Source organism: Canis lupus, chromosome 31 (genome assembly GCF_011100685.1).
Source record: "Canis lupus familiaris isolate Mischka breed German Shepherd chromosome 31, alternate assembly UU_Cfam_GSD_1.0, whole genome shotgun sequence".
NCBI lineage: Eukaryota > Metazoa > Chordata > Mammalia > Carnivora > Canidae > Canis > Canis lupus.
This window is the reverse complement of record NC_049252.1, coordinates 14,209,415-14,234,213: the sequence shown is the minus strand read 5'-3', so window position 1 is coordinate 14,234,213 and position 24,799 is coordinate 14,209,415. Positions and strand designations below refer to the sequence as shown.

Sequence of the window (24,799 nt, the reverse complement as noted above, 5' to 3'; positions counted from 1 at the left end):
CCTTCCACTTGCTTTGGTTTTAGTTTGCTCTTCTTTTTCTAGCTTCTTAAGTGAAAGTCTGGTATTATTTATTTGAAAATATAAGCATTTATATCTGTCATTTTTCTGTTAGGTGCTTTGTTAGTGGCATTCACAAATATTAATAATGTTTTATTTTTTCATTCACTTCAAAGTATTTTCTAATTTGCCTTGTGATTTCTTTTTTGTCCCATTGTTTTTAGGAGGGTGTTTAATTTTCTGTATTTGTAAATTTCCTAAATTTCCTCTTATTACTGATTTCTAATTTTATTCCATCATAGTTGAGAGGAATACTTTGTATGATTTAAGTTCTTTTAAGTTTATTGAGACTTGATTATGGTGTAACATATGGTCTATTTGGAGAATGTCCCAGGGATACTGGGGTAGAGTACATATTCTGCTTTGTCAGGTGATATTCTGTAGATTTCTTTTTTTTTTTTTAAAGATTTTATTTATTTATTCATGAGTGATACGGAGAGAGAGAGAGAGAGAGAGAGAGAGAGAGAGAGGTAGAGACACAGGCAGAGGGAGAAGCAGGCTCCATGCAGGGAGCCCGACGTGGGACTCGATCCTGGGTCTCCAGGATCACGTGCTGGGCTGAAGGTGGTGCTCAACCACGGAGCCACCAGGGACCCTGTAGATTTCTTAGATCTAATTGTTTTGTAGTGTTCAGATTCCTATTTTCTTCCTGACATTCTGCCTACTTATTCTATTCATTATTGAAAATGGCCTACTGGAGACTGTTTGGTTGAAGTGTCCATTTCTCCATTTCAATACTGTCAATTTTTTGCTTCATGCATTTTGGAGCTTACTTGTTAAGAGAATATATAATTGTATGTCTTTCTAATTAATTTCTTTTTTTGTATTTTATTTAGTCATTTAATTTAAATTCAATTAATCAACATGTAGTACAGCATTAGTTTCAGATGTAGTGTTCAATGATTTATCAGTTGTGTATAACACCCAGTGCTCGTGGACATTGCTGTTATGAACATTGGGGTGTAGGTGCCCTTTTGGATCACTACACTTGTATCTTTAAGACCCAGAGCAATCTACACATTCAGTGCAATCCTTACCAAAATACCCTCAACATTTTTCACAGAGCTGGAATAAATAATCCTAAAATTTGTATGGAACCTCTAGAAAAGACCCTGAATAGCCAGAGGAATGTTGAAAAAGAAAACCAAAGCTGGGGGCATCACAATGCCTGACTTCAAGCTGTGTTACAAAACTCTAATCATCAATACAGTATGGTACTGGCACAAAAACAGACACATAGATCAATGGAACAGAATAGAGAACCCAGAAATGGCCTTTAACTCTATGGTCAACTAATTTTTGACAAAGCATGAAAGAATATCCAATGGGAAAAGGACAGCCCCTTTAAAAAATGGTGCTGGGAAAATTGGACAGCCAAGTGCAGAAGAATGAAACTGGACCATTCTCTTATACCATACACAAAGATAAACTCAAAATGGATGAAAGATCTAAATGTGAGACAGGAATCCATCAAAGTCCTAGGGGAGAATACAAGCAGAAACCTCTTTGACCTTGGCCATAGCAACTTCTTGCTAGACACACCTCTAAAGGCAAGGGAAACAAAAGCAAAAATGAGCTATTGGGGCTTCATCAAGATAAAAAGCTTCTGCACAGCAAAAGAAACAGTCAATAAAACTAAAAGGCAATTTATGGGATGGAAGAAGATATTTGCAAATAACATATCAGATAAAGGGCTAGTATCTAAGGTATATACAGAATTTATCAAACTGAACACCCAAAAAACAAATAATCCAGTCATGAATTGCTTTCTTTATCAATATAATATGTCCTTCCTGGCCTCTAGTTTCATTTTTTTCTCTTAAGCATTTTGTCTTATATTAATATGGTCATTCCAGCTCTCTTGTTTACTGTCTACATGGTATGTCTTTGTTCATTATTTCTTGATTTATTTGTCTTTGAATTTAAAGTGTCTCTTGTAGAAGTATATAGTTGGATAATTTTTCTTTTTATTTATTTTGCCAAACTCTATCTTTTGATTGGAGTGTGTATTACATTTGTATTTAATGTAATTAATGGTAAAGTTGGATTTATGTCCACCATGTTGGTATTTGTTTTCTTTACGTCTTATGTCTTGTGTTTTATTTTATTCCTCTATTTCCCTATTGCTTTATTCTTTTTTTTTGCTTTATTCTTTTTAAAAAGACATTTTCTAGTATATAAGTTTAATTTTCTTATTGCTTCTTTTATTGTATTTCTGAGTTATTTTGTAATTAGTTGCCTCAGAGATAATAAATTCAAAATTTCTAGCCTGCATTAATACCAATTTGATTTCAATATTATATAGAAACTTTGTACCAATGTAGTTCTGTTCCTTTGCTCCTTCTTTGTGTTAATATTATCTAAAACATTATAAAAATATTTTTTAAACCTTGATTTACTTACCTGGAAAAATAGATATAACAGTAATTTTGATCCCAAGGTGTTATTGTTAGTACTAAATGACATAATCTATATTATGCTAACATAGCACAGTTCCTGATCCATACTCAACAAAAATGATTTCTAAATTTGGTGAGGTATTTACCACTTTTTAGAATTCTCCAAGTGAAGGGCCACTTGTTGTATACTTTTTAAAATACTCTACCTGAAGGGTGTTTCCCCATCTAAGAGAAAGTTTTTTTTCCATTGCCTTATTTTCAGAATCTTATTCAGATCCTTGTATTTTCTACATGTTAATTCTAGACTAATCTCCTGGAATAGTATAAAGTTTTCCTGCCCCTGCTACCTAGCAATGCTTTGTTTGTTATCTGTAAACAAAAATATTCAGCTTATCAACTCTTCCACAGTGGACATAGTTATTAGATTTCTCTCTCTCCTGATTATTTTCTTCTATGTTGATCAAAATTTTCAATGTCTCCTATAAATATGAAGCTTAACACTAGTTCTATTATAAAGTGGTTTAAGCAGGGGCACTCAAAAGGTGTTTATGAGATTTCCTGTCCCTGAACCCCATTGACAACTATAAAAATAGACGCTTGACAGAGCATGCATCGTTCTGTAACTCTTGAAACTCCATGTACTTGTTCTTTCTCTGCCTTCACTTTATGCTTTCAGTTAAAAAAAGACCCAGAAGACCTCAGAGATTATTGGAAATGTGTTCTGAGAACCTTGAGAGAAACTCATATACTAGATATCCATAGTAAAATAAGGGAGCGCATGTTTCACTGAGGCATAAAATTTATTAGTCATTCCTCCTCACAGGTATAACTCATATTAATCCTATTTGAAAGTTATTACTTTTCTCTCTCATAATTTTTTTATATACACAATATATCTCTGTAATTTTCTTTTTAGTCTTGGAAAGCTATACTGAAAATCACCCATTACTCTCTTTACAAGTGGAAAAGGTATTTATATTCAGTTATATATCAGAAGTCAAAATTCATAGACCTTTACCTATAAGTGGAATTTCATGTCCTACCCTCTACTTTTACTTTCTCTACCACACATTCTTCATGGTTTATGGGAACTCTGGAATCCTGCAAATTCAACCAATATTGGTGAATTTCCTTACCTGGTCCCTCAATTCTCAGAGATTCCAGTGGTCTCATGGCTGTATGAAAATGAAAGTGGATCCTTCTCACGATTACACACACTTGGAAAATAGTGAAGGAAGCCCATATTTTAGCTTTACCAGATAGCGAATATTTTCACTGGATTCTAAAATTATTGAGAGTAGAGGCCTTTAAGGCTCCAGAGGTTAGACAGATGTCTGATCTAAAAAGGATATTTAAAAAATTATTGTTGATGAAACCAAGAATTGAAGGCTGTGAGTAAAAAGCCTAAAACCAATCTACTGCAACAGTTAGAATTGGCTGAGAATAAGGGAAGGGATATGAGATACAAGAATGCAAGACAATCTTTTAATGACCTTTGATTTTTAAAAAAGATTTTATTTATTTACTTGATAGAGAGAGAGCACAAGCAAGGGGAGCAAGGCAGAGGCAGAAGCAGGCAGAAGCATGCTCCCTGCTGAGTAGGGAGCCTGATGCAGGGCTAGATCCCAGGATGCTGGGATCATGACCTGAGCCGAAGGCAGATGCCGAAATGACTGAGCCACCCAGACACCCCTTAATGACTCTTGATTAATTAAATAGAATCAGTGTGGGATAAAGAAGAGGGATAGTCTTTTTTGTTAAAAAGTCTTTAAATTTCAGCCTTGCCATTTTCTAGCTATTTGATCACGGACATAGTAACACACTCAATAAGAGACAGCAATTATTAAGAAAAGGAATAATGACCATTTTCTAAGCAAGTACTGGTAGTCCTTGATTTTTATTTTTTATTTGTTTTTTTTAGAATATTTTATTTATTTATTCATGAGAGACACACACGAGAGAGAGAGAGGCAGAGGGAGAAGCAGGCTCCATGCAGGAAGCCTGATGCGGGACTCGATCCCGGGACCCCAGGATCACGCCCTGGGCCAAAGGCAGGCGCTAAACTGCTGAGCCACCCAGGGATCCAGTCCTTGATTTTTAAAATTCTATAAAGAGTTCCACATTTTTTAAGTGGAGTTCACTGGAGTTCTGTGTCATAATATATTGCTCTGTTGTTGTTGTTGTTTTATAATAACAAGGTTGGCATTTTCAAGTGAATACGAGCTTTGTGGCTAGCAGACAGAATGTAGTACCAATAAGGCATTAGACACTAGACCAAGCTAAAACAATTGTAAATATATATCTGTGAAGAAAGACTCCTGAAATATCTTGTTTCAGGAATAGTTCATAGTGGGATCTTGATTCATCTCACTGTATTCATCTCACTTTGACAAGTGCTTTAGAGGCCATTGATTTCATGACATGTACTGTATAGGCAGAAATAAAACCAGATAGAGCTGTTTACCTGGTGCTGTTTTTTTATGGTTTGCTTACTCTGGGCAGTATAACCTTGATTTAACCATTAGAAGGTAGGTACATAGATCCTGTTCAAGGATGGTTATCGATAGTACTTAAACTACAAGGTCTCCTTAATTTGTGACTTTTTCAGGATGGCAAAAGAAATTCTGTATTATGTGATAGAATGAAGCCTAATGGTGAACTATAATTAGTATATCTTAGGGTTCTGATAAAACTTCTAATTTATTTTAAGAGACATAAAAACCATTTTCTAAAATTTGATTCTGGTCTTGTTTAAATACATTTTTGTTCTCTTGATTTTAGCTTCTAAACTGTTTTTTTTCTACTCCCTGCTATACTGTGATGTCACAATTTTTTACCTGGGCTCTAATTTTCAGCCTCTACAATGGATGTACTCAGAGTGCACCTTTTATCACTTTTGTGAATTGTTAGAGATGAGTGCTTTCTTCTCTAATATTGCTAGAATTCTCATTTCTTAGTATATATATTTTCAAAGTGAATTTCCTCTCTTTGCTACATAGCACCCACCCTCTTTTTGTCTGCCCTGACCAATGTGGTCTTTTTATGTGCTGTGTTCTTTGCTATACTATACTTGGAAGAGGTGTTATGAACATTTGATTGTGAAATAGCTTCCTGATTGGGGTCCAAGCTGCAAAAGCACTCTTTTCTTTTTCTCAGAATTACTTCTTTTGTTAAGGCCATTACACATCTTATATCCAAAATGCAGCAGCAGATCAGAGGATGTTTCTGTGAAAATTTTTTTCTAATTAGTATTGTGAAAGTTGTACTCACTATGACTAAACCACCATATGCTAGATTATACTGCATTGCAAACAAATCTTAGTGGCTTAAAATAATAAATGCTGTACATCCATTCTTGTTGACCAGGGGCTCTGCTCATTCTAGTTAGAGTTACAGGCTGACAGGGGCACCATTTCAATATATGCTTTCATGATAGCCACGTTCAGAAGGAAATGTGGTAGATTATATGCTGACACTTAAAATTTCTGCTCCAAAGTATTGATACCACTTCTATTCATATTTTGCTGACCAAAACCAGTCACCTAGCCACACTTCATATAAAAGGGAGAAAATGAGTGGAAAAATTAGAGAGGGTGACAAAACATGAGAGACTCCTAATTCTGGGAAACAAACAAGGGATAGTGGAAGGGGAGGTGGGCAGGGGGATGGGGCAACTGGGTGATGGGTACTGAGGGGGGGCACTTGATGGGATAAGCACTGAATGTTGTACTATATGTTGGCAAATCGAACTTTGATAAAAAATATATAAAAAAAAGGAGCAAGAAAGGGAGGATCCACTTGGTGTTCAGAAGTGGGGAGAACCAGACACAGCAAAAATTACAACTTTAATAGCAGATAAGAGATCTAAACCTAGTCAGGGTAAACAATATATTCAGTATCATCCAACTATATTAATTATTTCAGCAACAATGACAAGATTGGATATTGAATTAAAATTTATCATGGTGCACAACTCATGTATTTCTTGACTGAAATGGGTCTGATAAAGAATCAGGGTTATATGCTTCTTAAGTGGTAAGCTGAAGGAGAATAATAGCAACCCAAAACAGTAGTTCAAGGATGCAGTGATACTCAGTAACATAGCCAGATAACATGTTATAACTGTGGCTTGCTGGGAAACAAGTAGCAGATAGGCTAGTTGTACACAGTACCCAAAGATGAGTAGATATTTTTGAGCAAAACTTTGAGCTGTCCATAGTACCCACAGGGAGAAACCAAAACACATGTGATGCAAAAAGCAGGTGCAGTGGACTATGACAGAATCTTTCTTGTATAAGTACTAAATATGGAGTAACTCTTTGTTATGCCTCTTTTCTCCGTGGCCCCACTGGTCCCTCCACAGTAATCAGGAACAGTGGCATTTTCCCTGAGGAAGAAGGATCACAATTTAGAGAGGCTGTCTTCAACATGTTGCCAGGAGCACACATTCCTCATAACAATAAAGCATTAGAAAATAGAATGTAAAATGAGTGTAACCTTAATTAAAATCCTTTCCTGTTGTTAATTCTATAGTTAAAATGCAAAATTAATAGCATTTTTTCCCTGTCACTTTTAATGATTTTTGGAATCTTTCCAAACTATTTTTTTTTGTACTTACTGATGATGATGAATCAGATTAGACTTGCTAAAGTAGAAATGTTTACATTTCTTAAGAAGCCGTATGTTTCCTTCAATATTGGATGTGACATACTTGCCCTGTAATATATTCAGGTGGAATTGAATTCAAACTTGAAATGTGTTTACTTTTATATTCATTACACAAGCTCTAAAGAAGTTTGGCATCTACAAGAGTGCATTTTCATCTCGCTAGATGGGGAAAAAGTATTTCTAAAACATGTTACTTCCTCTGCTTGATTTTGAAATCACACCTTTCAGAAGTTCAGTTTAAGTTCATATTATCAGTAGATAGATTTTTATCTTAAAAAATTCTTAAAATTAAAAAAATAGTAGTCTTTTAAAAAATTGCCAGTTGAGTTTACTAAGAATTAAATCTTTTTAATTTACTTACTTACTGATTACTATTTTTACATGAGTTTAAGTGTTTAATTCTTAAATGTTTATAGAAATTGGAGATTTTTTTAATGGTTTATTTAGATTCTTTAGATAAAAGTAGAGACATTTAAAATTGTAATATACTCAAGCATATCGTTTGTATCACACTTATTCATGTTTAAATTGCTCTGACATCTTGCTGATTTTTCTAACAAAGTTAAACTGAATAATATTTATATCCATACATTCAAGTTTAGACAAGAAATAGTGGGAGGTCTGCTTTCTTTTTGTCTGAAAACTTCTGTGCTTATTTTTTATATGTTAATATAAAATGTACTTTACTATAGATGAAGCATTTTGTAAAAGCTTTTGGTAAAATGATTCCATTTGGTCTATTTCAGAGTACATAGCATCAGGTTTCTCTGTTCTTTCAAGATCTGTTTTGAGCATTCTTTTAGTTATATATTGCTATGCTATAAACCACCCTAAAACTTAGTGGCTTAAAATAACAAACATTTTATTATTTATGATTCTGTGGATCAGGAATTCAAGCAGAGCCCAGTGGGGATGGCTTGTCTCTGTTTTACCTGGTGTTGGCTGGGGTGGTTTAACTTGGGCTGAAGAATCAAAGATGGCCTCACTTATGTGTCTGGGACCTTGGTTCTGAATGTTGGCAGGGCATCTTGATTCTTTTCCAGATGTCTTGCCTCTTTTTGGGTAGTCTCTCATTTTTAGTTCTTTTGCCTGAGTTTCTTTACATGAAAGATGAATTCTGAAGGAACAAAAGCCAAAGTTACAAGACTTTTTAAGGCCTTACTCTTAATTGCACTGGCTCACTTGTGCACTGGCTCACTTGTGCCATATTTTACTGGTTAAACAAATCATGAAGATATCCTACATCCAAAGAGTAAACATACACTCTTTGATAGGAGGAGTGGTATAGTCACATTGCTAAGGAACACATAGGAAGGGAACAATTGTTGTGGCCATGTTGGAAAACAATATACTACAAACACAAATGAATGAGTTACATTTTTAAGGCCACTACTATATACTCCTTTGCCCAAATTATAACCTGGCAGTTCACTGTATGAATACATACTGTTTGGGATCTATTGAATGTCTCATGTCTCAGTAAATTAAGTGAATACTTCATCATTCTCTCTTTCAAATCTTTGTCAGTTTCATGTGATTTGGAGTATGCTTTATAAAATGAATGAATGCAGGAACATGGTTAGCAGTATCAGAGACATTCATTCACCAAGTATATTTTGAGTACTTTCTATGGGTTAAGTACAATTCCAGACATTGTATGTATAAGTAAAGATGAGTAAAGATGGTTTTTATTCCATGGCATTTGACTTATTAGTCACAACTTGTCACTCCCTTGAATTGATTCTGTGCTTTCAAAGCCTTGTCTAGAGGTGATACGGGTAGAATGTATTTCCCTGACCCTCTGAATTTGAGTTTGTCCATGGCTTTCTTTTGGTAGTAGCACAAAATGTGCTTATCTAGTGGGGCTTGACTTATTCCTTTTCCATCACTATGAGTAGAAACTGGGCCTCAGAAGTAATATGCATATACCAAAGCAAGGATTAAAGCCCAGCTGAATCCAGGGCTTGAGGCAGAACTAGCTAGGAAAGCCAGTTTCCATCAGTTGACTACCAGCAGACCCACAGATCTGTGAGAAACGTGATTATTGTTGTATGCCTTTGAGTGTTGTGGTTGTTTTTTTATATACAAAAGCTGCCTGAAACAAATAACATGTCATCTTGTAGGGAAGAAAGACATAAACAGAGAATTATACTACAATGCAGTACATGTACATAAGAGATCTTGTAGAAGGGCACTGATTCCATTTTTTTTCTGGGAATGTGTGGGTGTTCATGGGGCATGAAGATGATGTTCTAGAAGGAGGTGACACAATGCTGAGTCTTAAAGAAGGGGGGATATATGAGTTCACCAAGGAGAAGAAAATATTGCAGGCCAAAATTCAGTGCTAGCGAAGGGATGGGGTAAGCTCCAACATGGTGAGAAGAAAACTATAAAAGCAGTTCATTGTAACTGTTACGAAGAGACTCAAACCCTTAAATTGGCTTTGCAATGGATTCTAAGAGATTTATAAGCTGCTAATTACTAGGATTGACATGAACTATGTTACTCTGACTAAACATTTTATAGTACATGCTCTACTAAAATTAATATGAGTATGGTTTCATTGTTTCTGCCTTTATAAAAAATGAAATTACATTTTAGTCAAATATTTCAAATGCACAGTCAAAAGAGGCACAGATGTTAATGGTAGGTATGACTTAAAAGAGGAAAATGGCCAATTGAATATTAACAAGTGACATTACTTCTGGTATTTTATATAAAAATTATGGGGTAGTCTTCTTTTCAAATGGTAGCTTTAAAAAAGTTTGTAAGTAATTATGTTACATAGCATTATAAAGTTATACTAACAGGGAACAATTTTTAGCCCTTTGGGTAATGTGTTTGTTTCATAGGTAAAATTTTCCTATAATACTTTTAAAGCCAGTCTTACTTTATGCAGAGCTATAATTTGGCAAATGATTCCTTTTTTTTTTTTTTTTTTCCGGTTAACTGGTTTTCTTCTTCTTTTTTTTAAATGATTCCTATTTTAACTTTAATTTTAGAACTGAAGGGGTCTTTGAGCATCTTCTGTTGCTAATTTAGACCCTAATTTTATGGTCCTGCTGTTTAGCTATGTGAACTTGGGCAAATTTCTAACCCTCTCTGTACCTGAGTGTCCTCACTGGTAAAACGGGGAAACAGTTCTTACTGGATGTAGAGTCCTTGCGGCAACTAAATGAGATCTTACAACATGCTCTGTGCCTAAGCACCTAATAAATGTTAGCTACTGATATTTTCATAATCACCATAATAACATAACTAATAATTACTGTTGTTAGTTAATCTTATGGTTGAAGAAACAAGAGGCCTGGAGAGCTTACGGGACTTGCACAAAGATGTACGCTTAGCAGAGTCAGAAGAATCTGAAAGAGATTTTGGTCACTGACTCCTATGTAGTGCTTTTCCCTGAAAAGCTCTTCTCTGAGGCTGCCCCTCACACCAAGTTTTCAAGATGTTTGTGGAGAAGGTGAAGAGTGATTCGGAAAACCACCACCCTGGTGAAACTGCCTCTAAACTGAAAAGACATGAATGACTAAATGTAGATATCAAAGGGATTGGTAATTGTCCCCAAATGTATATATGTAATCAAACACACACTAATTCAAATAATTGCATTATAATTAAACTTTTCTTTCTGGGAATTCTCCACTTATAATAAGCATTTTCACTTGCAGTTTCAAAGCTTTTGGTCAAATTCCAACAAAAGAGGTAGAAGATTTTCACATAAGATATTGGACCCCTTACTAAAGTTAAACAAAAGAGGCTGCTATTTAGTTTAAAGAACGTAGCTGTTGGCACTTTCAATTTTATCCAAATGACTGCACACGGCCCTACTTCAATTTCGTTATAAAAGTAAAATTAGAAAAGCTAAACATTAAATCTTATAAAGAAATATAATTTGATTCAATGTCATTAGAAGCCAGTGTAAAATAGAGAATCGTGGAGCTGGCTTAACTGCTTCCATGCTGAATAAAACATCAGCCCTTAAACCATTCACCTACACGCTCCCAGCTGTACCTGTTGAGACTCACTTTTATTCATTAGTTCAGTCATTTCATGGTATACCATTTTAAGGATACATATGTTTCCTATTAGCAATAATGAAATAATGGGGAATGTGTGGTAATATGATAGCAAAATTCAGTAAAAATTCTATTTGAACTTAATTCTGTGGGATATGAACATAACCCACAAAGGAGTACTCTGATCTACAGTGAAGAATAATTTGCCTACCGCTCTGGTTTGCAATTAATGAAAAGTCCTCAGGAAATCCCAATTTCTGATTAAAGAGAGTTGATTATGATTAATGTATCCAAATTAACTGCCAAAAAGGAAGCCACCTCATAATTATCTACATTGTTCCTTCAATTTTAAATTCCTAAGGCTATTCATATCTGTGCTTTTTTCTTTAATTCTTAAAGATGTATATTTGGTTTTTAACTTTGATTAGCAAGACAACAATTGTCCTTTGTTTCTGCTTGTAGAAAATATTCAAGGCCATATGAATTTTCTTTTCTCTCTTTTCCATCCTTCTCTAAAAAATAGTGTAACTGGTGTTTTCAGTAAGCTTGCATAATCCAGGGTGTCAACTTCATATGTCTTGGTCTAACCTTACAAGCACTGCCTCACTCAAGAGTACTTACTCAGCCATTGCACTGTTTTGCTTTCCTTGATACTTGGTTGAACTTTGGTGGAACTAAAGACATATTCTCAGGCAGATATGGCATGGAGGGCTACTCTTTCCTTTCTCAATTTAGCTCTCTAAGTAACTAAGTAAATTCTTGCAGACCAAATTTTTGTAGCATTATGTTCTTGCATTTTTCAGGCTACTTACAGATATATATGTGGGAAATTTAGAAATGTTGCATCAAAGTCTGTTAACTGGATGCTGTTTTAAACTGGAAGCCTTCCAAGTATAGCATTTATGTTACAAAGTATATGACTATTCTATTGAAATCACACATGTATTTTTTTTTTAAATTTTTATTTATTTATGATAGTCACAGAGAGAGAGAGAGAGAGAGGCAGAGACACAGGCAGAGGGAGAAGCAGGCTCCATGCACTGGGAGCCCGATGTGGGATTCGATCCCGGGTCTCCAGGATTGCGCCCTGGGCCAAAGGCAGGCGCCAAACCGCTGCGCCACCCAGGGATCCCCACACATGTATTTTAAAAGTGGTAAGAGGGTATTATAATTTGTAAGCTATAGTAGAGCAGGGGTTAGTCAAAAGAATTGATATTTACTAGTAAATCCAAATAATTCACTTGGCTTACAGAATATTTTTCTTCTACAGGAATTTATTTTAATATTTCAGTTACATTTTTGTCTTAATGTATTTCATGAGTCCAGGATTACAGTAGAAAATTTAAAAATGCAGATAAACAAAAAGTTTAATCAAAATCTCATTATCTAGGTACAAGAACCATTAACATTTTGGTATTTTGTCACATACACTTTTATATTCAAAAAAGTATGCATATATCACTTATTCTAAAGTAAGATTGCATTATGATAAATATTGCTTTGTAGATGACATTTAAAAATTTTATGGTGTAGATTGGATTTTTTTTCATAGCAATTAAAATATATCTATTTATTTTAGTGGCTGCATAATATTTTCTTGCATAAAAGTAGCATTATTTAGGTTGATTCTGTTTTTGCAATTATAAGTAGATTGTAAGGGACATCAATGCAGCTAAACTGTCATATAACTAAATAATCATTTCATTAGAAAATGTTTAAAAAATTGAATTTCCAAGTCACAAAATGGACTTTCAAAATATTTGTAATGGAAAAATGCTTCTGAAAAAGCATGTCCCAGTGTGTACTGCCAACAGTAGTATATGAGTTTCAATTTCCTAATAACCTTACTAATGTGATTATTTCAAGCATTGGACAGTTTTATAGGCTTGACATCTCATTGTTGCTTAATTATTCATTTGACTGTAGGTTTTAAAAAGTATATTGATTATATTTCTATTTACTTTTAATGTCCTTTAACTTTATATTTCTATTGTAGTGTTAATTATTCTTTTACTAGTTTGCAAGAGATTTTTACTTTCCCCTTCTCTTTTATAATATTGTAAATAATTTTTCAGTTTGATGTTTATTTTTAATCTTTGTTTCTTTTGTTTTCTGCATCAGTATTTAAAATGATTCCATACTCATCTACCAGCTATTCCCAATTATCTTCAAGTTCCTTTATTTCCAACTGTACTTTCAAACTCAGTTTTATCTACTTCATTCCAAAACTCAGTCTGAACCATGCTGCTAAGTATGCAACTTGCAAATGTAGGTAATCAGAAAGATGGTGCCCCTGAGAGGTAGAAAGAAGTGGTACAAATGAGCAAGTGTGCAGGAGAAAGGTGTCATTTCTTTGTAATTCTATGAACACATTTCAGGGATAGGATATCTTAAAAGTTAAATATTAGTTGATAACTATAAACTTAAATGTAAACTCTAATAATCAGAGGAACTCAAAGTGGTACATCATTTGAATTAGAAGCTCTGGTACCAGAAAGTGATCATTACAATGGGAATGGCAGGCAGTTTGGCACATCAAGGAAGAATATTAGATGAAGAAAATAGATCTGAACAAGAGCAGGGATAGAAGCATCAAACTTAACTATTCTTGGTAAGTGTTTCACCTATTCTCTGAGTGGAATTTGGGTAAAAAATTAACAACAGGCTTACAGAATATACTATGTTAAATATACTGTATTTACAATAATGTTTACATTTACTAGTTCATAAATGATATCATTTTTAGATCAAGGTATCCAATATCCAATATTTTATTCTAAATATCCAATGATTCTTAAATTATTTTTATCTCAATTAGGTCTGTCTTAAAGAACGTCCCTTCGTATTGCTACATTATAAATATCTAGGAGGACATTACCTGTTATCAGAACCTGGATTTTTGTGTCCAGCATTTGTTAAATCAGTAAAAAACACCAATTCTAGAAAGGTGACTTGAAGTATATTTCTGCTGGGGTGTGCTGTATGTGGCACAATCACAAAGTTAAGTGCCTGAGGAAGAAATGTAAATGATGTTTAATGCATGCTTATTCACTTTTTTATTTTCCATAATATGATTTGGAGATGCATCATTTGGATATCTATAAAATGCTGAAGACTGTAGGAAACAGCTAATGTATACCCGGAAGATGTGACTCCGTCACCCAATGAGGCACTTGCTGTTCTCGTCCTCAGAATTTGCCATTATTTCTAAAATTTCAAAAATCAATCTGGTATTGGTGATTTCTTCTAAAAAATATGGATAATCATAAATAAATTATTCCACAACCAGAATTAATTGGATGATAATGAAAATAGGTAATTTCAAAGTCTACTTTGTAATGTATTCACTGAATCAGTGTTACATCTGTTACCAAAACAAGCTAGAAATATCTACTTAATGTTGCCACCTATTTTCCCCATTTTTCTCTTGTTTTATTTGGAGAGGGAAAATGTCAATGAATAAACATCTGTAGCCTCATTAACAAGTCACTGTCACCATAACTTATTGAAGAGGAAATGCAGGAACCTCTCCTTGCTTTAGTTTCTTCATGTGTAAAAATGAAAATAATAATACCAATCTTATAAGATTATAATAAGGATGAAAGTGCTTATAATGTTGATAGACACTTAGCAAATATCAACAATATTAGTTATTATTGTCTTTATCATCATCATCATCTTCATCATCATCATCATCATGGCTTTTATCTGAGTTCTTCAGAAAGCAGACCTGAAACAAAGGGTTAAGAGCAAATGCTTAATTGGGGTGTGTGACCCTAGAGATATGTGCAAGAATGACAGGGAAAAGGAAGCAGAAAGAAGAAAGAGACAGTGCAAGGATATCTCATCAACTTGACCATTACTATAGGTTATTGGTTTCTTGGTCCTACAGGACCCCCGGGAAACAGTGTAACCATGTCTTGGGATTTTCTGTAGGCAGGGGAGGGGATAGCATATATCTTCTGTCTTCCATCTTGATTGGTTAATGTGTGCCCTGATAGAGTGTTAACCACCATATACTTCCACATTGTATGAATATGGGCAACAAGCAGATTTCAGTAGGATCCCACTAAGCAGAACCCTTGGGTACGGGGGAAGGAGACATATAATGTAGACTGAGACAAGGTGCTCCTTGGAGGCATCTACAGGAAGCTAAACAGAGTTTATATGGGACTGTCCCTGCCCAGGGACTGGAATAAGAGCCAGGCAAGATCAAGAGAATTCTCTGTGATGCCTTGGAAATAGTTATAAAATAATAATAATAATAATAATATCATTATCATCATCATCATCATCATCATCATCATCATCATCATCATCATCTATAGTCTAATTCTACTTCTAATTACCAGAATTTACCATTACTTATGAAAAAGAATAACAGTAGATGAAAGACCAAATTGGCTTAGGTCAGTTTTTAATTCTCCTTTTAACAAAGCAAATTGCTTTCGATGAAATATTCGTCTCTGCCATTAAAACATCTGGAGGAGAGCCCTATCCATTCTTGCTTCTTCAGTTGCCTTTCTTATCTGTCTTCTTTCTCAGAGCCACCATTTTGGTGCCAGAATCTATTATGCTATATATCAAACATTTTTATCCTTCTTGAGTTCTTGCTGCCCACGGCCCCTCTGGTAGTCAATTCTATATATACTGTTACTTAGTTGTTTTTCCTAAAATACAAATTTAATCCTGTTCACTACTTCAGATTCTACCTCCAATTAAACAAAATACAGTTGACCCTTGAACAACATGGAGGTTAGGAGCCCTGACTCCCATGGAGTTGAAAATCCACGTAAAACTTTTGACTCCTCAAGAACTTAGCTACTGTTGACTAGTAGGCTTACTGATAAAACAACACATATTTTGTATATTCATTATATACTGTATTCTTACAATAAAGTAAGCTAAGGAACAGAAAATGTTATTAAGAAAATCATAAGGAAGGAGTACCTGGATGGCTCAGTTGGTTAAGCCTTTGATTTTTGATTTTGGTTGGTTCAAGTCATGATCTCAGGGTGGTGAAATCGATCCCTGAGTGGAGCTCCATGCTCAGTGAGGAGTCTGCCTCTCTCTCTCTCTCTCTCTCTCCCCCTCTCCCTCTTCCTCACTCTCCCCTCTCCCTTGCCCCTCCCCTTGCCTACACACATTCTCTCTAAAATAAATAAATAAATCTTAAAAAAAGAAAGTAATAAGGGAAAGAAAATACATTTATAGTATTGTAATATAAAAAATCCACTTGTTGGTGGACCTATGCAGTTTAGAGCCAAACTGCTTACTAGCCTTGTTAGTTTTTCCAGTTAAACAATGGAATATATCCTTTGTTTTCTGGAAAACTTTGGTATTTTCCCAAAATAAAGCCTTGGTATATACCATTCCATCTGTCACATGACTTATAGTTCTGTAGGGAGCTAAGTCATAGCTTATCTCTTCTGAGAACACCTTGGATTTTGCCTTGTTTATAAAATATCTACAGGCTTTCCCAGGTAAACTTTTGCTCTTCAACCTATAAAAATCTGTAAACTGCTTACAGTATTTATCATTGGTATCATTTATTTAGCAATCACAAGGTTTTTTTTTTTTTCTTTTAAATTTTTATTTATTTATGATAGTCACAGAGAGAGAGAGAGGCGCAGAGACACAGGCAGAGGGAGAAGCAGGCTCCATGCACCGGGAGCCCTATGTGGGATTCGATCCTGGGTCTACCAGGATCGCGCCCTGGGCCAAAGGCAGGCGCCAAACTGCTGCGCCACCCAGGGATCCCCACAAGGTGTTTTTATATTGAAATGAAATGGATTTAGTCTTTTCTTCTTCATGGACAGGGGCTGTAACTTACTTTTATTTTTCTTTTAAAGATTTTATTTATTTATTCCTGAGAGACATAGAGAGAGAGAGGCAGAGACACAGGCAGAGGGAGAATCAGGCTCCTCACAGGTGGCCTGATGTGCAACTCGATGCCTGGACCCCAGATGATGCTCTGAGCTGAAAGCAGACCAACCGCTGAGCCACCCAGGTGTCCCTGTGACTTTTCTTAGTGACTCCCACAACATAACACAGTGCCTCTGTGTAAAATTTAGTATTTCTGATGTCAGTGGGTTTCAGAATTTTCCAACCTTGACACTATTGATATTTTGTGCTGGATAATTCTTTATTGAGAGGGCTGTTCTGTGCATCATAGGATATTTAACAACATACCTGGCCTCTGGGTATAAGATCCAGTTTATGATAGCCAAAAATATTTTCAGACATTGCCAGATGCTCTTGGGGTAATTCACCCCTCTTTGAAAACCAGTGGGTTACATGAAAAATTAGTGAAATTCAGCATAACGAGGGTTTGGTCCAAGAGAAGCAGTGTTTATTCCATTTAGACATTAGTTGACCATACTTCTCTTAGTAACATTTTATCAAAGTGCAAAGTGCCTTTTCTGTCTTTAATCTTCTATACGAGATTGAATGGTTGTCATTTCTATTCTTTCCCAGGTTTTCTTCCTCTCTGGGTCACCTAAATTTTCTTCATCAAGCTGTTTCATCCTAATTAAAACTACCTATCACCTACGCCAAGCTATTCCCTAGCAGCTATTGTTAGAAATAGATTGGAAGGGAGTATAAAACCAATGTCTAATAGTGTGTGTTAGATTTTTGTCATCCCTCACATCTAATGAGTCACTGAGTTTTAGCTTTCCTAAATATTAAAAAAATCTTTTTAGCTTAACTCCTTTCTTATAAAATTGCTCTATTTGAGTCCACTATAATGTCTCACTGAGATTGTTGTTCTACTTTTTGGCTCTGGTATTTCTGTATGGGAATAATAATCAGGTATGATATGTTGGGAAGAAAAGGTATCTGGGGGACTTGTCTTAAAGCTACCTTTTCTTTTTTTAAAAATATTTTATTTATTTGTTCATGAGAGATACACAGAGAGAGAGGCAGAGATGGGCAAAGAGAGAGAAACAGGCTTCCTGCAGGGAGCCTAATGTGGGACTCAATCCCAGGACCCTGGAATCATGACCTTAGCCAAAGGCAGATGCTCAACTGCTGGGCCACCCAGATGCCCCTTAAAGCTGCATTTTCTTAAATTTTTATTTATATTTTAAGTTAGAGATAAAAAAATAAAGATTTTTCCAAAGATATTTCTACTAAAAATTTACTAGGAAAATATAGTTGTCTATATAAAAATATTATTAGTAGTAGTATTTACAATCATAGTAGTAACAGATAATAGTTGTAATATGTAGATAATAAGTAGATAATAGTTGAAGTAGCTTTATTTGAGGTGGATAGTGGGAACAAATTACTGATGAAATTAGCTACTCCTTGGTGTCACCATGGCTACCATCCATTTGAGTGTCCACATCTACCCCATCATTCACTCTTCATTTCTTAGTTCTGGGCCCTTGGAGGGTTAAGGGGGGGATTGGAGTAAGAAGGCCATTTGCTCAGGAGACACATAAATGTACACGCATATACACAAATATGAAACTAGATAGTCATCATACAACTTTACATCTGTGTCTTTTTACTAGATGTAGTGACCCATGGTCTGTGAATTTTTGAGTTTTATAATATGCTTTGAATAGCACTATTTTATACAATTGATCTTTTTGTATGTGTGTTAAAGTGTTGATATTTTAAATGGAAATATTTATTTATTTAATTGAAGTGTAGTTGACAACACAATGTTACATTAGTTTCAGTTGTACAACATAGTGATTTAACAACTCTATACATTATGCTGTACTCACCACAAGTGCATCTGCCATCTGTCACCATATGCTATTACAATACCATTGACTATATTCTCTATGCTGTACCTTTTATCCCTGTGACTCAGATTCATTCCATAACTGGAAGCCCGTACCTCTTACTCCTCTTCACTCATTTTGTCCATCTCTCCGTCTCCTTTTCCTCTGGCGACCATCAGTTTGTTCTCTATATTTATGAGTTTCTGCTTTTTGTTTGTTGTTTATTCGTTTGTTTTGTCTTTTAGATTCCAAACGTAAGTTAAACCATATGGTATTTGTATTTCTCTTCTGATTTATTTCACTTAGCATAATATCATCTAGATTGTCCATGTTGTTGCAAATGACAAGATCTCATCCCTTTTTTATGGCCAAGTGATACTCCTTTATGCATGTGTGTGTGTGTGTACACACCACATCTTCTTTATCTTTAGTGGAAATATTTAAAAGGATGTCTCATGTTTTCTGATCTCATCCCTTTTTTATGGCCAAGTGATACTCCTTTATGCGTGTGTGTGTGTGTGTGTGTGTGTACACACTACATCTTCTTTATCTTTAGTGGAAATATTTAAAAGGATGTCTCACATTTTCTGAAAATGTTTGACATTTAAAAAAATATTTACTTATATACTATTAGCTTGAGATGTGCATTATAGGACATAGATATAGTAAATGTTAAGAGGTATTTTTCTATAAAGATACATTATTGCCTGGCACAGTGGTGATGGTTCTCATCTTTTCACATCTCTGAATTCATGATGGGCCTCCATCTCTATTTTCTTTCATCTGCTCATCATATAATTTTTGGTCAACCGATCTTGCCAGTTTTAGCTGTGCCCCCACCCCTCCACCCCCCAAGCAGAGCTTCTCATGAGAGCTTGAATATAGGTGGTTTATTTTGGGAAATGATTCCAAGAAATAGTCCTAAGGAGTAGAAAGAGTGAAACAGGAGAGAGAGTCTATCCAAGCATGCTTCACTGATCTAATCACCTCTGTGAATAACTGGAGTTCAGTCATACTAGAGACTTTTGAAGAGCTATGTCAGATGAACCTCAGACTTGATCAGCTGAAACATGACAGAAGGAAGTGCTGGGGAGTGTTTATCCAGGAGTTCCTCTCTCCTCATAGGTCAAGGATTGCCCTTGTAGTGTTAGCTCCTCATAGCTCAGGTTTGTGTATGAGTCAGATGGTTTAGGGAGTTCCTAAGGGGACTCCCATGAGATAGGAGCAGTCATGTGCCAGGGACAGAAATGAGAGATAGAAGAGGTAGCTGAATCATTGGCTGTCAGGTTGCAAATGCTTCCAGCTGATTGTATAGGAATGGCTGGAGTAATAGGATGGATTGTGAGAATGTAAGATGGGGCCCTTTGTGTATCCATTACAAAGGCCTTATCCACAATCATGATCTTTATAATATCAAAGAAGTAAACAGATTGACCATTCCACTCACAGTTGGAAATAACTTACTCTACTGTAACTTGTTCATGGATCCCTAAAGAGAAAATCATTATCTACAGTAATGGATTTGTAAATGTATGTAAATTTATAATTTAATTTGAAATGTTTGTCAGTAATCAAGGATTTAATTGTTTGGAGTTTTATTTAAGGAAGAATGGAGTATAAGGAACCCTCCCAAACAGAAAAAAACTGGAGTAGAGAGTTCTACTGTAGTAGACCAAAAAAGACTATTCATTGCTCTTGTCATAATGGGACAACACGGACTAAATTAAAAGTCATAATTTTTTCTTAAAACTATCAAAGAGTTATGGAAGCAAAAATGTCTAAATGTAATGAAGTACAGAGAAGGCTGGCCTCTTCTTAATTGAGCAGAGAATGGAAGCTATTTTCACTCTTAGCATATTTATTACATCTGGGTATCCAGGCAGTCAGAGGAACATGCTTGACATAGGCAGAGAAACTTTCTTGGGAGAAGAAAAATCTAATCAGGCTTTTATTAGGTGCACATGGGCTGGCATGTGGCTTGGAATCTGGAAGAGCCCCAGGCTTGGGGATCTTCAGACACAGGAAGAGTCCCTGTAAAATGGTGATATGATTATTATTCTTTTCCTCTGCTTAAAATGCTTCAACCTAAACTTCCAACACTTAGATTGTAATGACCTTTTATATTTGATCCCTTTTTAGTTCTCCATGTCCACATTCATACTTTTCACTCCAACTATAATGAACTAAGTCTATAAGAGATATATTGTATGCTACATATACTATGGAGTGCACAGCTCAAAGGAGGGCCATGTGGGGTATGATGTCAGAGCTTCTCCCAGAGATGTAATATGGAAGTCCTGACTTTAGATTTATAAATGTGTCTCTTTTTGCTCTGTATGGTGTCAGTGACTTCTCTTAATCTGGAGCTTATCAGTCTTCTTTGCCTGGCCAATTCGTAGTCATATTTTAGGGTGACATAAATCCCTTCTTCCAGGAAATTTTTAACACTTAAAAGCTGGATTAAATATTTATGTGTTTGTACACATCCCAAATATCCCCATCATAGTCCTTAGAATATTGTTTGCAAATATTTGCCCTTCTGTCTTCTAACATTCCCTAGGCTCTGTGAATATAGAACAGATACCTTTCTAATCACTTTTATAGGTGAAGAAGTTAGCACAGCACCTGACAAATCTTAGGGGATCAATAAATACTTCCTTAATATAAATGTATGAATGAATCTTTTGATCATATTTGGTACATTGCAGTTCAGATGAAAAACATAATAAATTACAGAGACATGCCATACAAATTTTCCCAATAGTCACATTTCAAATTAATATGAAATAATATAGATTATAGACAATTAGAGTTAAGAGTTTGGAAATCAGTGAGGACAACATTAGGGTTCTACAGAGGGGGAACACCCCCTTTCCAAAATTAATGCATTGTTAAAGTTATACTTGACAGAAATAGTTCTAGAGCTTAGGTTTTCTGGTTCCTAGTTAATGATTTTGAACTACGATTTGAACATATGTTTTGAACTCTGACTTGTGGTATAATTTATAGTTCCCAGGATGAAGTAAGACCCACAGTGTCTTCTTGCTTCCTTTTTTTAGATAAGAGACTCCATAGAACTGGAGACAGAAGAACAAACATGGCAGAAAATATAAAGATAGCAATTTTATTCTTTTCATTTTCATACTAGAAAAAAATTGCCTTGATACTATTTTGCACCTGAATTTCCTGGAGTGTCTCTAGCTCAAAACAAAAAAAGGTGGTTTCCCAAAGTTAGGAAGATTTTAAAATACTGTATTAACCACTAAAATCTTTTCTTTTTGTTATCAGTTAAGGGTAAAGCACTAGCCTTTACTCCCACACTATTTCTGTTGCCTCTTCCAGACATGTTCCCTCCTTCTCTCCCCTCTTCCTCCCTCCCTCACTCCCTCCCTCCTTCCGCCTGGCTGGCCTTCCTTCCTTCCTTCCTTCCTTCCTTCCTTCCTTCCTTCCTTCCTTCCTTCCTTCCTTCCTTCCTTCCTCATTTTCATCATAGTTAGGTTTATCTATTTTAAGTAACACTAAATTAGATCCATGAGTCATTTACTAGTTTTTAAATTGTTGCTATAGTTTTTGGTAAAAGGTTTTTTTCTGTGGACTCTTTGTTATCCTAAGAAGCTGCTAATAGTGTGTCTTCTAGAAAGAAGGTAATCTAATGTAAAATTTCCAAATTTTTGTAAATCCGTTTTCCAAAATTTTTGGTTTGTATCTCTCTCAATAAGAAATACTTGAGCAAATAGCGTCTTGTAATATAAATATATTTATTTATGTTAATAACATATACCTTATAAGTCTAAAATAATAAGTTAATAATGTATACCTCGTAAGTCTAAAATATTAAATGTTATGAAAGCTTGCTCACTCACTTTTGGATAAATGTTAGAAGTTTTAATATATTCTTCACATCGTCTGTGGCCTCTTGCATATCTTCTGGGGTGTGTGTGCCCCACTTGGAGCCCACTGGCAAGAGAACAACTCTGATTTATAAACTGGTGTACTTTCACTACCAACAGTTTAGTTGTTAATTTTCCTTCTGAGAATACTATGTCTAGAATTATGAGATTTCCGTCTAATGTCCTTTTTAAAACTTCTTTACTGCCTTTTAAAATAATTGCTATAACTTATCAGATGATTCTAGCATTGAGATGAAATTTCATAGAGGGTTTGGGTAAAATCTCATCATTCTGATTTGCTTCAAAATAAACTCAATATTTTTCTTAAATATTCATGAGCCAATTAAAAATGGCAGAACTTTTTAAATGTTCATAACACTATTTTAGAACCTCTGCTTCTATTAATACCATTAGGGAGTTGAGGCAATGTATAGTCTTGCTTGATAGACACATTTTTGTGGCTGGGAGGGCTGGAAATATTCCAGCATAATGATTTTCAGATCCGTAGCATCCATCACTCAAGAATTAAAAAAAAAAAAACAAAAAAAGAGAGTGACACAAAAAGATAATTATTACAACATGTGTTTCAGATTTTAAAGACAATTAGCTGGAGACCTCAGGCTTTCCTTTCTCATTCAGCACACTCAATTTAAAAATAATGCTTCATATTGGGTAAGCATTTTATATTTTATGAAGAACATGAATATTCATTGTTTCATTTGGTGCTTACACCAATCCTGTGAAGTGGCCAGGGATCATTATCTAAGTTTTTCACTTGAAAGAGTTGATAAAGAGGAGATAAATGACTTCAAGTTCATCTAGCCGATCTAGGTGGAACATATACTCTAGTTCTGTGAGCTATCCTTTTTTACAAATTTTTTTTTCTTGGTGGGCTTTTAATGATTTATTTGCCTATTTATGTAACTAAGATTTTCATCATGTTAATTAGAATCATGAAGAAATTGTTAGCATACAAACTACTCTATGTAACACAGGTGGAGTAAGTATCTGTAAGTCTGTATCTCAGCAGATTGTTCATTCTAAGGACCAAAGAGTTAAAAGGAAACTCGTATTATTGTTTCTGTAAGTTCTGACTATAGTTATACCTTTTTGTCTATCCACCTTTTAAAACTCTCTTGGGATGAAAGCTCATGCAAAAAAAAAAAAAAAAAAAAAAGAAAGCTCATGCAGCTTTACTCAATAGTTCTTATTTTATAACAATAAAATGTAAATTTAAATATAGCAGTTCAGCAAAATTTCTTCAATTTTTATAATATGTGACAAATAATATTAGAGTGTGAAATTGAATAGGAAACTCTTCCATTACCAAAAACTCAACACAGTATTCTAGCTGGTATCCTAACTTACCTGCTTTTGCAAAGGTAGAAACTTCGCTAGAATAAAATCCCTGACTCAAGATCTATCTCAAACACAGTTGCAAGTGCATTTGGGCTCTAAAATAATTATTTACTATCATGCATTTAGAATTGCTTTATGCCTTGAAAAAGTCTTTTAATCTTCAGTAATCACCTCTTTATTATTTTCTACATCATTATCCAGAATATTCACTTATATGTGTTTCCCTTTATTAGATCAGATAATTTAAATTGTTTCTTCAGTATGTATTACAAGAATTACAATAACATTAAATCTTTTTTTAAGGTGCGTAATATATGTCAGTTTTTAACGAACTTTATTAGTGATGGTGATTAGAATATACAGTAAATGCTGGTCTTCATAGTTATGAGAATTATGTTAAAGGGAGAGTCTTCTAGTAGAGTGATCTGGGAATAAACTGAATTTCAGTAGAATCGTGAAAGGTTGTCGCATTTTAAAATATTTTATTTATTTATTTATTCATGAGAGGCACAGAGAGAGAGAGAGGCAGAAACACAGGCAGAGGGAGAAGCAGGCTCCATGCTGGGAACCCGACACGGGACTCAATCCTGGGTCTTCAGGATCACAACCTGGGCTGAAAGCGGCACTAAACCGCTGAGCCACCCGGGCTGCCCGGTTGTCAGCAT

General features: G+C 34.9%; 1 protein-coding gene across 1 annotated transcript in view; it reads right to left on the bottom strand.

Annotated features, from left to right (window-relative positions):
* LOC111093476 overlaps positions 1-24,799 on the bottom strand; it is a 40,896-nt gene that overhangs the window by 6,294 nt on the left and 9,803 nt on the right. Inside the window, exons 2-4 of the mRNA XM_038581251.1 lie at positions 22,749-22,842; positions 14,025-14,155; positions 8,057-8,241 (exon numbers count right to left, since the gene is read on the bottom strand). Coding sequence (XP_038437179.1) covers positions 8,057-8,241; positions 14,025-14,155; positions 22,749-22,842 — 410 coding nt within the window. The remainder of the gene's footprint in view (positions 1-8,056; positions 8,242-14,024; positions 14,156-22,748; positions 22,843-24,799) is intronic.